The sequence below is a fragment of the Carlito syrichta genome, unplaced genomic scaffold (assembly GCF_000164805.1).
Source record: "Carlito syrichta isolate Samal-C Ts95f unplaced genomic scaffold, Tarsius_syrichta-2.0.1 Scaffold314032, whole genome shotgun sequence".
In the NCBI taxonomy this organism is placed as follows: Eukaryota; Metazoa; Chordata; class Mammalia; order Primates; family Tarsiidae; genus Carlito; species Carlito syrichta.
Window position 1 is genome coordinate 233,480 of NW_007258128.1, and position 14,850 is coordinate 248,329.

Sequence of the window (14,850 nt, forward strand, 5' to 3'; positions counted from 1 at the left end):
TTTTTTTTTTTTTACTTTTTGTAGAGATGAAGTCTCACTATGTTGGTTAGGCTGGTCTTGAACTCCTGAGCTCAAGCTATCCTGCCTTGGCCTCTCAAAATGCTGACATTACAGGTATGAAACATGCCAGGCTGGTCCTATGGCTTTTTAAAAGGAGTTGATTTTTTTTTTTTTTTTGAGTTGGAGTCTCACTCTGTTTTCCGGGCTGGAGTGCAGTGGCAGACTCATGGCCACCCCAGCATTGACCTCCTAGGCTCTGGCAATGCTTCGGCCTCAGTCTTCCAAGTAGCCAGAACTACTGGCGCACGCTACCACATTTGGCTAATTTTTTACTGTACAGACAAGGTCTCGCCAGGTTGCCCAGGCTAGTCTTGAACCCGTGGAATCAGGCAATCCACTTGCCTTGGCCTCCCAAAGTGCTGGAGTTACAGCTGAGCCACCAAGCCCAGCCAGGAGTTGCTTTTTAACTGCCTCTCGTTCCCACCCTATATGTGTGCCAGTGTCTTTCTCCACTTCAAGTACAGCAGGTATTAGTCATGCCATTGAATTTCACCTTTCCACTTGTGTGGACAGTCTCAATGTCCCCTCACCAAGCTGTGAGCAGCACACATCCTACAGCGCCCCAGACGCAGACCCTGAGTCCACTGAGGAGGCAGGACACCAGGGTAGCCTGGGATGTTCACGAGCAACCCGTGTGTTAACCTGCTGTGAGGCCCCACTCCAGGTCTCTGCCATAGACACACATGCTGCAGCTTCACTGTCACCTGTCCATCTGCCATGTTGGGGGAGTACAGAGTCTAGATCAGCATTTTCCCGGGTCAGGGTTCCTGCAGGGGCAAGCACAGCCGTGCACAGGGGGGTGAGCGTCACTGATACAGACTGCTTGGGATCTGGAGGAAACACTGTGTCCTCTCCTCTTGTAAAAGACCACCCCAGTTGTAAGAGGTACCTCCAGCACAGTGACCTCACGGACAATGGGGATCCCTCAGTGCCACCTATGGGGGGCTCAGTTGTTAAACATCAAATTGCAGAATCACCACATGATTGACAAGAACTGGGCAGCATGGACTTTGGAACCACGTTTCAATGTCCACAGTCACCAAAACAGGAGTATCTCAACTTAGTTTCTTCGCATATACTGAAAGTGTATCACACAAGAAGACAATGTTTTATTTCTTTGTAGCTCATTTACATTTTATTGCTACACTGACACTGAAGTTGCGGTAAATTCTTAGTTTTGAAATCAAACCACGCCATTTAGAAGGTACTAATTAAATCAGGAAGTAATCAGCTGAGCTTGTGGTATGGTACAATGATATATAATTCATAAACCTTTTGCAGGGATTAATGAAAAAGAGCTAAAAGTTCTTTTTTCTAATTGCACTAATTACAGAATAAATGTGCATTTCAGACAGGCTGCTGTTGGGGCTCAGAAAATGATACCCCAAAACACAGTACTTTGACATGTGGAACTAAAGATGAAGCCCCAGGTCCCCTCCCCCTATCCTCCAATCCAAAACTAGGGAGGGACTCTCTGGAATTTCTTCATCCAAGAAAACTTCTATAAGAAAACGTAACTGCCTTAAGACCCCCATCCTAGGAAGCTCCTTAAATTACCAGGAGGGATTAAGCACTGGAGAGGAGACCAGAGTCATCACCAGGCCTGACCAATTTTGTAGCTGCCTTCCAGGACAGCTCTGAGGCTGCCCAAGGAACTCTCCTAGTGGGACAGGTGGGACAGCCTCCCCACAGGGAAGCCTGGCCCCACCCTGCCCTGGGCTCAGAGGAACTGTGTCCTGGCCACTGTGAACTGGATTCGTTCATTTCTCCACCACCCTAGCTTGCTTTCTCTCCTCTGAGGAAGGCATATTCACACTCATATCCACCAAGTGACTGGGAATCATGCTACCTCGATTTGTCAGGCATATACTTTGAATAAACTTGTATGCCTTTTCTTTTGCAAATCTGTCTAGTGTCAGCTCATTTAGGGGAGCCTTCAGACAGGGGATGGGAGCCTCCCCTTGGCCCCTATATGTTAGCAAGGGGGTCCTGGGGTGGCAGTGGGGTGGGAAAGGCATACTTTATAGTGTTTTATTTCCTACTTTCTGCTAACATAAACATTTAGCAACAACAACAAAAGCAGACTTAATAGCTGTGAAATCTAACAAAACACTATGAATTAAAAATATCCATGATGAGGAGCTGATATAGTAAGCATGCTTATTTTGTGATGTGGTCAAATCTCAAGAAAGTAACCAAATCATGTATCCATTTGTTAAAAATATATTTGGGAAAAACACAGAATAGAAACTTTGGTTTTATGAGCACCTCCCATTTAATTTTCAGATGGTTCAAGGTCTTTGCAAGCTCCTCAGGAACTTGCAGCAGAAAGTCTCTGATGGTCCTTTTACTCTTCCTCTGGGCACAGGCGGCCTATGCGTGCCATGTAATGTTTTGTTGCTAATTACTTTCTAGCTTCAGACATTCTATTTTTCCTCCTTTGAGTGGCCTCTAAAATCAAGTACATTTAATTTTTTACTTTTTTAAGTCTTTTCAGAAGCAAACAGTTACTGTGGGGTCCTTAGTGTTTTCAAAAAAGAGAGAAAGAGAGAGAGAGATATACCACAGGCAACTTAAAAGTGTGAGACAAATGATTTTAAGCTCTGAATGTGACTGTAACCCCCCTGTGTCAAAAGAACGCAAACCCCAGTACAAGTGGAATTCATCTTGGAGGAAGAATTAGGAAGTGACAAAAGCTGAACTCTGAAACTAAACAACATACACAGTGGAGGAAGGGACACTGACTTCTCTGCCACTGAGTCCTTCATAAAGGCTAGCGAGTGAGATGCTGCCTAAGAAGCAGTCTGAACCAGCCATCAGGACACTGTCCTATATGAATTATCAGTGCTGCTTCTCTCTGCCTGTCAGTAGATCAAGACTGCTGAATGGAGACCCTCTATCCTCTTAGTGCAGATGTTGTTCAGTGGGACATGTACAAGGCATTGTTCTTCAATGGGATGTGAACAAGGAGCAGACGCATACCTACCCTTCGGGCATGGACTTCTGCCTGTATGTGCCACCCCCAGAGCCTGTCTCACTGGACGAAGACAGGCTGCTGGGGGAGTTACGACACTGCGATCTTGCCAGAGCCATGGATGAAACCGTCACATAAATGTCCGAACCAGGAGATAGCCTGTGTATGCAAAGCAAAAGCATGGAGTCAACAACTCAAAGGGACAATCCCAAGGCAATGCGTGATGTATAGTATCATATGAATGTGAAAGAGATGGTGACTTCATGAAGATAGTGAAGGTAAAGACAGCTGGAAGCCCACAAAAGAAACTTCCCATAAAGTAACTCCCCAGGGGAACAGCTGGAGAATTGCCTTGAAGGGGGTGGTGTCAAAAGATAACAGGGGAAGAAAGATCTAGAAAACTGACATGCTTCTGAAAGCTGCCAGCACTCAACTGGCTGAATTGCTTTTGCAGCTTTTCGGTATGGCAGAGCAGAAGATGACTGAACCCAGGTAATGTTCACACAGCAGTTAACTCCACCTTCTCACATGTGTCCTCCGTGCATGACCACTACAAGCCTGGAACGATTTTTGTATGCTTTGTTTCCCAATCTTATAACTCAAAGTCTGGAATGAATATTCAGATTTTGCCACTAAGTATTTATAAATCTGGTTGACAATGGCATTATCATATAAAAATGACTAGAGCTGCAGTTGTTGAATTTATGTAACATCACTGTGAACGTGTGCGCCGTGTGGGTACCGGAGACATCAGTCTCCAAAGTCATGGCTCCTTCCCTTGCCGCCTAGCTGTCATGACAGACATGCTTATCCTCTCCACCTCCCTTCTCCAGTGGGCAACAGGACAATCACAGGGGTACCAAGAGAGTTGATACCATGCCCGGGTGTGAGCCAAACCTCAGCAACAATGGCATCTTATTTCAGAAGTGACTGCCAGCACAGTTCACTTGACTCACAGCAGGGCAGATCTTTCACTTTACAGTGGAGGCCGTGAAATCTAAGTTGTTTGTTCAAGGTCATGATAAGCCAGGTCTCTGATCTGAAGTCCACTGCACTCTGTGCTAAACTTTTGCGGTCCCCTGGAGAAGGCTGGACTTTCTTTCCTTAGTAAGACAGTGTGCAAAGGGTCTGCATGTTCATACAACTGTGCACACAAGCCACCATCACCTCAAGTCCAGGTCTGGGAGCCCCGAGACTACAGCTGGTTCACAGGGCAGGCACTTCCTAGAATGAACCTGTGGTCTCTAAGCACGGCAGGACAGAGCTTCAGGTACAGGAAGCTGATGGGGACAACCTGAGGGCAGTTCACTCCAGCTGTCTCCTGGACATCTCTGCACACTGGCCAGCAACACAACCAGACTGCTAAATGCCGACTGGTGTCTCCCACTCCCCATGCCCCGGTCCCCCAGCCTACTCCTCTTCCATCTGGTGTCTCAAGCTGAGCATCCTTTTCCTTCCTCTTCCTCATCTTCTCAGTCAACTATTCTAAATCAAGCCCATTATATACTGTGCTATATACTGTGCTATTATACACTGAGCTGTGTGTCGGGACTCTGGCGCTGGTTTTGAAAACAAAAAACCAAGAAGCACGTTGGTCTCCAACCACAGTAGGTCCTCGAGCTTTTCCCAGTGGCTGGGTCAGTCTGTAGTGTCCACAGTGGTCTCCTGAGCCACGGGCTTGCTCCCCTGACCTTCCTACTCCACCCAGGCCTCCCTCCTCTAGTCTTCTGGCCCCACCTCTAGTCATCTTCCTCCACTGGCCCTCCTCTATTGGTCCCTCCTCACTGGCCCTCCTCTGTTTGGCCTTCCTCTACCCACCCTCCTCCATCAGGCCCTCCTCCACCCAGACTCTCTCTACCTAGCCCTCTTTCACTGGGACTTTTTCTACTTGGCTCTCCTCCACCTGTGCCTCCTCCCCCAGGTCCTCCTCCACTAGGCCCTCCTCTACCCATCCTCTTCCACTGGTCCTTCCTTCACCTACCCCTCCTCTACTGGGGTACCTCCTCTACCTGATCCCCCCCATCTGACCCCTCCCCCACTGGTCCCTCCTCCACCCAGCCTTCCAGCTGCTGAACACCTCCCCCTGCCCAGATGATACAGGACCAAATTCCTGGCTCCCTCTTCAGGACCTGGAACCACTTGACTTGGCTCCACTCTCCTCTCCATCCCCATTTACCTGCCTCCATGCACCCTACCTTTCAGGAAGCCAGGGTTCCCAGATTCTCTGAGCTGTTGCCACAGCCACACCTTTACTCATCTTGTTCCCCGTCTTCCCAAATGCCTTCCTTCTTTGCTATCCTTCTCCAGGACCCGATTCCAACATCACACTCTGAATTCATGGATGAGAACCACCTCAAACTCCACAGCATCTGCTCTTTACACCTGGAGCATGTGCTGTGGAAGGGTCACTTTTAGTGCCTCTGTCTCCCCAGACAGATTCTCTCCTGTAGGACATGACTGAGCCTTCCACACATGACATCTTCAAGTGCTTAAAACATGCTTCTGAACAAAGGAGAGTCCCTATCCGAGTGCAGAATATGAGGAACAGAAAGGGGTTCCAGACAAGGCCCACAGCTGCATCAGATGCCCCAAGCCAGGAGTTGTCAACCATGGTGGGTCTAGATTACTTGAAAAGTAGTTGCCACTAATAATGAATTGCCAACCGTTGTGAACAATTCACTAAAAGCTATGACAGCAGGCTGAAAGTTAACGTGCCTTCCTAACTGCAGGGAGAAAGGAAGAGTTGCCAGTGGTGGAGCCACATCTAAGCTAGATCCCGCGTGCATATCACACTCCTATGCACAACGGTGAGAACTCAGGGCCCCACGTGGTGTGCAGCAGGCATGTGAAACCTCGGTGCTGGGGAGCATGCCTGGAGCAGAAGGGTGGAGCCTCTGAGTTCCTCTGTCATCACCAACCCTGTTACTACTATGCAGACTGAGACATGGGCTAAGCATGCATGATGGGGACTGGTGGGATACCAGCTCATCCCGATGCTGGGACTGGATGTATATCTTGGCACTGTGAGGTGGACTTCCCTTCCTCTTCCCACAGAGACACCTCTCGCATTTCTCATTGTTAATCTAAAGTAATGGGGTCAGAAGGGTTGGGAGGAGCCATCGCAAAAAGGAAGCCAAGTAGGGACTGAGGAGCCCCATGGACCCAACTGACTAAACACCATACTCCTTCAGCTTCAGGAGGGTGGCTTTTGTACACGACTCATATAGAGAAACTGTAAATGTAGTTCCGTTTTGTAGTTGATTTGATTTTCTTACTGCACAGAGGCGGCAGCATTATGGAAAAATAGAAAAAAAGGAGACAACAGTGGAATGCTGGCTCCACCAGGCCCTACCTCCTCTGGGGTCTGGCAATCTGTGGACTCTTTTGGGGATAAATAAGTCAGGCAACTGGATTCTACTGATGGCAGACATTAAAGTGTGTGTGCTCCTGTGAGAAAATGACAACATGATTCCACAGGGAAATTGAGATGTGACCTTCTCTGTGTATTCAGAGCTGGCTACTTTTATCCTGCCCTGCGAAATGTACATTATGCTACCAGTTCTCATGCTGGGCCTCACCCTGAGCTCTTTTACTTGGCAAATGTCTCAGAAAATTCTCTTGGTTCCTGGAGTTATCCCAAAGTGGAAAAACCACATTTCCAGAAGGCTGCACTCTTTCCACCCTTCTTGTGCTTATATAATTCAATAGGGGCTTTGTTTTCTGACTGTTCACACACGGAACACACATGGAAGAGGCCCCTGGGTGTCTTCACAACTCCAGATGGGTGGATGGTGGGCAGAGAGCAGTCCAGAATTCACCCTTACTCTGATGACTCCTCCTTCCTCCAATCCTTTGAACTTGGCATTGCAATACAAGTATCACCTGAGAGCAGACCTAGCTAAGAGTAGCTCTGTCTGTAGGGCTGCTGAGTCCAGGGTCATCAGTGCAAGATTCCAAGAGGCTCCCTCTCTGAGGCTAATGCCCAAATAGGTTTAGAGGGTGGATTAAGACCTCTTTCAAAGGCTGTCAGATCTTTCCATTCTGTGGAATAGAAGCAATATCTTTTTAAAGAATGCTTCAGCCACTCTTAAAAGTATTTTCTAAACCTTTTACCATCAATTTTAGTAGATTCTCTTCCACATATTTTTACAAACTTAGTCAAGAAATAACTGAATGTTTCTAAAGCAAATGATCTGAAATGTTCTCTGGAGTACCTGACCATTTCCTTCTGCTGAAACAAAACATCAGGGCTCTCTGAGTGTACCAAGAATGAAACCAATGGAAAAGTTACAATCTCCACCACTGACAGACATTTACTTTCACAGTCCTGGGATGACATGTGACACAAGCCTTCCATTTACACACAACGCATGCAGTGAAAACGAAGAGCTGAGGGCAGAGCATTTAGGAAGAGATGGCCCAGGATGAACCTGGTTCCTCATCTTTCCAGAAGCATATCACAGAAGGCAAAAAGAGATAACTGCCCGAAAAGTCTTTGGATTTCTCCAAAGTAGCGCCTGACCTTCACACCCTTCCATAATGCAACTTCTGGGACTGTGCTTCATGCTAACCTAACAGAATCTTCCAGATCACAATGCCCAAGCAGAGCTTATCAATTCATGGATAAGAAATTATCAGTGTCTGAGTTGTTGATCTTAAAACATTTTCCTGAGTAGTTAGGATTAAGTACATCCCCCAGGGTAAGTGCAGGGTAGCATTTCCAAGGCCTAGGCCCCATGCAGGAGCCTGAGGGGGCTGGTGCTCCTGCTCTCAGTCCCTGGTCACTTGGCTGTAACCAAGGGGCACCAAGAGGCATGCCAAGCCCAGCTGCCATGCTGCCTCCTGAGTGCCTGACCAGGATCCACCGCGCCCTGTCATCTAAAACGTGAACTCACAAGTCACACCACCCCTGGGTGCCAGGTACACAGAGTGAAGAAGAGCCCACAGGGCTGGCGACTTTGGGAGAAGCCTGGCCGGTGCTGCCCATGCCCTGGTCTTGGCAAATGCCATCCCATTACTCAGTTTCAACTAAAACCTTCCAAAGGAGACTGTCAGGACCAACCTGCATTTTACTTTAGTTCATTTCAGACAAGCTCTACCAGCAATCTACATTTAAAACAGTAGCATTCTTAACACAGTCAACCAAAGCCACAGACTTCTCCTTCAGTCCAGCATTAATTCCAGAGTGTTATAAGACTACAAAGGGTTCCATTTTCACCTGTCATTTAACTTTTATAAGAATAAACTGATTTATTTATCTGGAATTGACCACATTCTGTCCCCACCTATTCAGACATGCCCTGTTGTGGTTAAAGGCTCATGACCCCAAGTGGGAAGGGAGGGAGCTCTCACTGTGGGGTGGGGAGGAATGCCCACATGGGGCATGAACACAAGATGGTCAACTGCTCCATGGGACTTCCTGGTTTGGTTACTAAATCAATTTTTAAAAAATGCAATGGGTGCGTATGAAGCATCAGAGTCTGCGGCTGGTCTCTGGGATCTGAGATGAGTAGGACAGGCTAACCAAGCTAGAGACCCGAACAGGTAATATGAGGGTGAAGGATGACAATTCTGTAAGTGAAAAAGGCACCTGGGACACAAACGTGCCTGAAAGCAGTTAAGGCAGAGATGGGAGGGGATGCTATGGGGAAATCAGAGGGGGCTTCACAGAAGCAGCAGCAGGAAGGGAGGGTGAATCACAAGCAGCTCCTAAAAAGGAGTCCTGGGTTGTGGCAACTGCAGAGAGCAGAAAGCCACTGAAAGACGAGGGTAGAGATGATAACAGGATGCGGAAGGGAAGGCCATGTAGGCAGGTTCACAGGAGGTGGACCTGAAGGCTGCGCAGAGCCATGGGAGGGCTATCAGGACTGGCATGGCCCATCTATGGGAGATGAGGAGGGAGGCTGCATCTGCAGCAGGAGTCCCTCCGTGTGGACAAAGACCCCCACCCCAGCCTCTTAGAGCTACACACAGGGCACAAGGAGAACAGTGCAGCTGTTCCAGGTGAAACATGTAAAGAAAGATGGGCAACACTCCATCTCACAAAAGGAGAAGAGACCCGGGATGGCGGCGTGTGTCTGGAATCCCACTGCTTTGGGAGGCTGAGACAGGAGGATGGTTTGAGCCCAGTAGTTCAAGACCAACTTGGGAAACATAGCAAAACCTGCCTACAAAAATAAAAAATAAAAAATAAAAAACGACCCAAGTCTTCTGGCATGTGCTGTGGTCCTGGTGCTTGAGCCCAGGAGGTTGAGAACAGCCTGGGCAACATAGCAAAACCCTGACTCTACAAAAAAGAAAAAGTGGCATAAATCTGTAGTCCCAGCTACTTGGGAGACTAAAGTGGGAGGATCACCTGAGCCCAGGAGGTTGAGAATACAGTGAGCTATGAGCATGGCACTGCACTGAAGCCTGGACAACAGAGCAAGACCCTGTCTCAAAGAAAGAAGAAAAAGTAAAAGAGAAACAAGAAGAAAATTATTTTCTGTTTATCAAAAGCTCCTCAAGCAGTCCAAGTTTTACGAGCATATTAATGTACATTGGGGATTTATGACTGATCCTGTGCTCTGTTCAAGCAGCTACCTATCAAGTTTCGAATGCCATAGTCAGCTACTTCTATTTCAACCTTACCTTTAAGCTCTAGGCAAACTTGAAGCCAAAATAGTGACTGTATCACATTACCTATGTGTGTTGAATAAATGTTAATTCTGTGACTAAATACAACTCCCACAAATACTGGAACATTCTATGATCAGAAGGCTACCTGCAGACACAAAACTCACATATTCAGAAATGACACAAAACCAATGTCACTTGCAAGAGATACTGACTATTCTGGAGAGAAAGAAAACAGCACTGAAAGGGAAAAAAGGCCACTCTCTAAACAATGATTTCGAGGTTCATCTTCCAAAATGTGGCCAGATCATGGATCCCAGCAAGCACACACCTCCAGTGGCCATGACTAGTGTGCAGGACAAAGAATTCACTCAGATATCTCTTGGATGTTTCTTCCTCAAAAATGGTGAAAGTAAGGTCAGGCATGGTGGTTCATGCACTGACCTTCTAGCACTTCAGGAGGCTGAGGCAGGAGGATTGCTTGAGCCCAGGAGCTTGAGCCTGGGCAAGATAGCAAGAACTCATTTCTACAAAAAATAAAAAAAAATTAGCAGGGCATGGTGGCATACTTGTAGTCCCAGCTACTCAGGGGCCTGAGCCCAGGAAGTTGAGGCTGCAGTGAGCTGTGACCATGCCATTGCACTCTAGCCCGGGCAGTAGAGTGAGACCCCAACTCAGTAATAATAATAATAATAATAATATTAAAGATAGTGAGAGGAGTCCAATGGTAATGGGTCACTTTGGGAGGGGAACCTTTTATTGAGATAAATGGCAAAGCTCGAATAATTGCCAGGACTAAATGAGGAGTTTTAGAAAGAAAACTTCTGTTTTGATTTGTCTGTTTTCATTGAATTGTTTCTACAGAGTACCCCAGTATGTGACAGTTTGACAGAGACTTCATAGAGTGGTTTCTAAGACTTCCAGCTTTCAGCTCCCAAACTACTCAGTGTTCCCTATCACCTGCCCTTTCTGGATCTGGCTCCTGCTGCCCAGAGGCATCAGGTCATGTCCTGGCGGCTGCAGGGACCTTCCTTCTGCCCCACAGTCCCTGAACATAGACATTCCCAGCTCTAAAGGGTTTCCACAGAAACACTCCAAGATGTAGTGAAGGCAGAGTGGTGGGGGAAGGACGGCGACGGACAGAGGGAGAGACTGCCCCTCCCAGCAGGTGACCGGCAGATCATGGTTTGTCTCCTTCCTCAGCATGCATCACTCGGGGAAAATAGATTTACAGTGCTGTCATTTATAATTACATAGCCAATTTCTATTCCCACTTTGAGAGGTACATCTGTACTTAGTCTAGGTTAAGTTTAGGCCTGCACTCAATTTTACAGCTAACTCCAAGGGATCTACTAGCCCTTCCGGTTAATAGCCAGCTGTGGTTTCCAGCTTCCCAAGGCTCCTCTGTCCCTCCTCAGGGGCTTATTTTACTCAGGACTGTGTTATAACCCTGTGGGATGCCTTCTCCTCACTATATTCCTTCTACTTTCAGAGCAGTGAGAGGTACATCTATACTGAACTGGCTTTCCTTTCTCAGACTTCCATAGTAATAAAATGACACACATTCAGTCAGAGACTGCGTTCTGTGGCTCCTCTCACATCCTTCATCCTAAGACGACAAGGACTGGCACAGGAAGGACATATAACTATGTCACCCAAAAGAGTCTGTGAAGTTCTAAGCCACACAGCCATGGCATGGGTGGTGAGGACTCCTGTGGATAACTAAAGAGTAAACCATGATCCCTGCACAGCAGAGTCTTTGCTGGAACCTGTCAGCATGCCCCTCATGGCCTCAGAATGCTACCATGCTCTGAAGCCCACTGGGGCATGTGTCTTGGTTCTCATTGTGAATTTCTAGAAAATCCAGAAGGCCCAGGGCCTGTGCCAACCCGCAGGGCAGGGGAGAGGCCGGGCTCACTTACCGCCGCTCCAGGGGGCGCCCATCGCTGGAGATGCTCCGTGGGATGTTGGCAGCTCGCTCTGGAGGTGGTATCTTCCCATCAGCCTTACCAGTGTTCAGCCGTGGGGCCACTGGGCTCTGGGATGGGACAGTAGGGGTGTGGGGCCCCTTGCCAGCATTCCTCTGCCACTTGTTGTTGTTCCGGAAGGGGAACTTGAACTCGTATGGGACGCCCTCGTTCACCTTGTACTCCATCACGGGCATGCGGAAGGCTTCAGAGCAACTCCTGTAGGGTGAAGACAGGAGGGACAGTGAGCAGCGGCCTTGGTGGGGAGCCATGGCTCTCAAAGATTCTCAACGTGTGGCCAAAATGCATCCTGTGCTTCAAACCAGCTTTCATTCTTCGGGTCCTATAATTATTGTCTGATCTGAAACCAGAAGCCCACCAAATATTCTCTTTTGGTCAGTCCCAACCGGAGATCATGGGATCCACAGTCATCTTGGGGTGCTGGGGTACCAGGAGCCGAGGAAGGAAGGCCACCCCCACGCATATCATGGGGTCTCAGGTGTACACAGCTTCACATCTGCTAGGACCCCAAGAGTCAGGAAATTACATGGGGAGAAGCTTTGAAATCCAAACCCAGAGTCAAATTTAGCTCAGAAGGAGAATAAAACCAATTATAGAAATACCACAATTATCAAGTCCCTAGGGAACAAAATATCATCTGAAATCGGATAATTTTTTTCTTTCAAAGTCAGAAATCTTCCTCACCAGGGCCATGTAGACAGTGGCCTGAGTGAAGCTAGTGGCAAGCACAAATGTCTTCTTGTGTCACCCTTCCGACTTTGGGAAATACAAAACCCACTTTCCACCAGATTATCCAAACAATGGGAGTGGGGGTGGGGTTAGGAGTGGGTGGAAGGTGAGGGTGGATCTATCTGTAATTAACTTGATCAACAGATAAACTGATGGGGTGGGGGGGACCTATTCCCACTAAAAATTTCCATGCATTTGAATTTCATCACTAAGTAAAAACAACGATTTACCTTCTTAAAGAAATTGCAAGAGGCAAGGAAGAAAGATCTGGGAAGGACAGGCTAAAGTTTCACTGTGAGATAGCCCTTGGGAGGCACTTTGGAGGCTGCATGAGGAGAGGCCACACCAAAGCTGTCCAACAGAAATGGAATCTAAGTCACAGACACAGTACACTGATGTAATTTCAGAGAAGTGAAACGGGTGCGGTTATTTAATGATCCAGTTCACGGAGCCCAATACATCACAAACGTTCTCATTTCAACATGTAATCAGTACTGAAAAGCATGAATATGATGGTTACATTCTTCTGGATCTGATGTGTGTTTTACACTTTCTAGCACATCTTGCTCTGGCACGGTCACATCACAAGCAGAGTTTGGCCATGTTCGGCTGTGGCTCCTGTGCTAGACAGCGGGGATCCACAGGGTACCTGGCCAGGTCTGGTCCTGAGTGGGGTATAGCTGGGCTGATAACAAGGTCAGCAGAAAGGACCCCTCCCAGTCTGCGTGCCTCAGTGCTGACCCCCACCATTTTAGGCATGTATTCCACAAGCGCTCTCAGCCATCTCTGGAGATGCTTTGGAGGCATTTGCTCGGAACAACAGGGCCTGCAGGGTCCTTGCCCAACTCAGTCACAGCCAGCATCCAGTGGGTACTTTTTGGTGGGTTTCCTTACCACTCACCCTGCAACTCCCCTAAAGCCTAGGCCATCCCTAATCCAACTTTCTACCCAAGGCCCTGTTGTGTGTCTTTTATGCTTTAAAGAAAATGGCTTTCAAACGCTTCTGAGGACAGCTCAGGCAAAAAATGCACTGTATGCTGGGATGTGGCATGCACGCACACATGCTCACGCTTACCATTAGGGTACATTTGCTACATTCTGAGTTAATATATCTCATAAAAAACACATTTGGTGCAACCTACTGAAGTGACTTTGTGACCTCCTTTAGAGTTATGATCTATAGTTTGTAAAACACGATTTTCTGAAACATCTGACATTACTTTTAGTAGTTAATGACTTCATGTCATAAACACCTATCTTTGATGTTAAGAAATTTAACCTAAGCTTTGCGATAATTTCCAGTTTTGATTCCCATATTTATGACAAAAACACGCCACTGCAACACGTCTTTGGTTGTTAAAAATGGCAAGACTACAGCCTGGTGCAGGGTCTTTGGTTTCTGGCTCAATGTAGCATACTGGGAAGATCCATGCTCTGGGTCTGCAAATAATGCACACATTACATTTTGCTGAAGGAGAGGAACAAAAATTCACAACAACCCACAGAAATGTCTCCTCTGCTCACGTGCAGAACAGGCCCTGCCTTGCTCCAGCAACAGCCCGTTGCAGCCTGCGAGCCCTACGAGCGAGCCCACCCAGCCCCTTCCTGCTAAGCATAGGGACAGGCTCATGCCACAACAACAACAGGACGCTCATCATGGAGTTGCAGCACAGCTTTCCAGAAGCTTCCCCCAGCCATGTTTTCCTTTCCTCTTGCCACAGCTGCCCTGCCCCATTCCCCGCTGAGTTTTGCCTGTGCTACTGCACAAGCACTTTCACAGGCCACGTCCAGGCCAAGCGCATCAGACAGAGAGTGAATGAACGAATGGGTGACAACAGTGACAGAGGCAATGGCGCCACACCCACAGGCAGTGGTTTTCATCTGGGGGCTTCGGTTTCTTGTGAGGGGAGAGATTTGGGATTGAGAAGGCTAAAATTTCTTCTTCAAACACTCTTTGAAACTGCCTAACAGTTGGTACCGAAGACCCACCTGCCCTTGAGTGGGCACGTCATTCCTACCACCCTGAAATGTGACTAGAGCCCTTATCGTGGCCCATGGTAGCAGAATGCAGCACGACAGAATTAAGAGAAGATACCACAGTGGGATTGCAAGAGCAGGAGGGGTCCACAGGGCACTATGTTGCAGCCTACCACCCTGATGCCTCTCCCAGGGAGACCACCACTGCTGGCCCCTGGTCTCTCACTCATTGCCAGAAAACAAAACTTGGTACCAGAGCCCAGAAGTGGATAGTACACCACCAGACATAGGTGAAGCTGGACTTCATGCCTACATACACCTTCACAAAATGATTTTGTTACTTTACTCTGTGTTGAAGAATGGTGGCTCTAATAATATGCGGCTCAACAGGCAGGCACTCATCCAGCCATACTGCAGCAATGCCAGGAAGCAAATATTGCCATGATCCCCACCTTAAGAGGGAAAATGGGAGTCCTGGAGATGACCGTGCCCAGGCTGACGTATCCA

General features: G+C 47.8%; 1 protein-coding gene across 3 annotated transcripts in view; it reads right to left on the reverse strand.

The window, feature by feature from the left end:
* The window catches only part of SIPA1L1 (signal induced proliferation associated 1 like 1), a 224,061-nt gene that overhangs the window by 37,851 nt on the left and 171,360 nt on the right, over window positions 1-14,850 (reverse strand). For all 3 annotated transcript variants that reach the window (XM_021718955.1, XM_008070855.1, XM_008070856.1), the window contains exons 11-12: window positions 11,572-11,835; window positions 3,047-3,193 (exon numbers count right to left, since the gene is read on the reverse strand). In XM_021718955.1, the coding sequence (XP_021574630.1) occupies window positions 3,047-3,193; window positions 11,572-11,835 (411 nt within the window). The remainder of the gene's footprint in view (window positions 1-3,046; window positions 3,194-11,571; window positions 11,836-14,850) is intronic.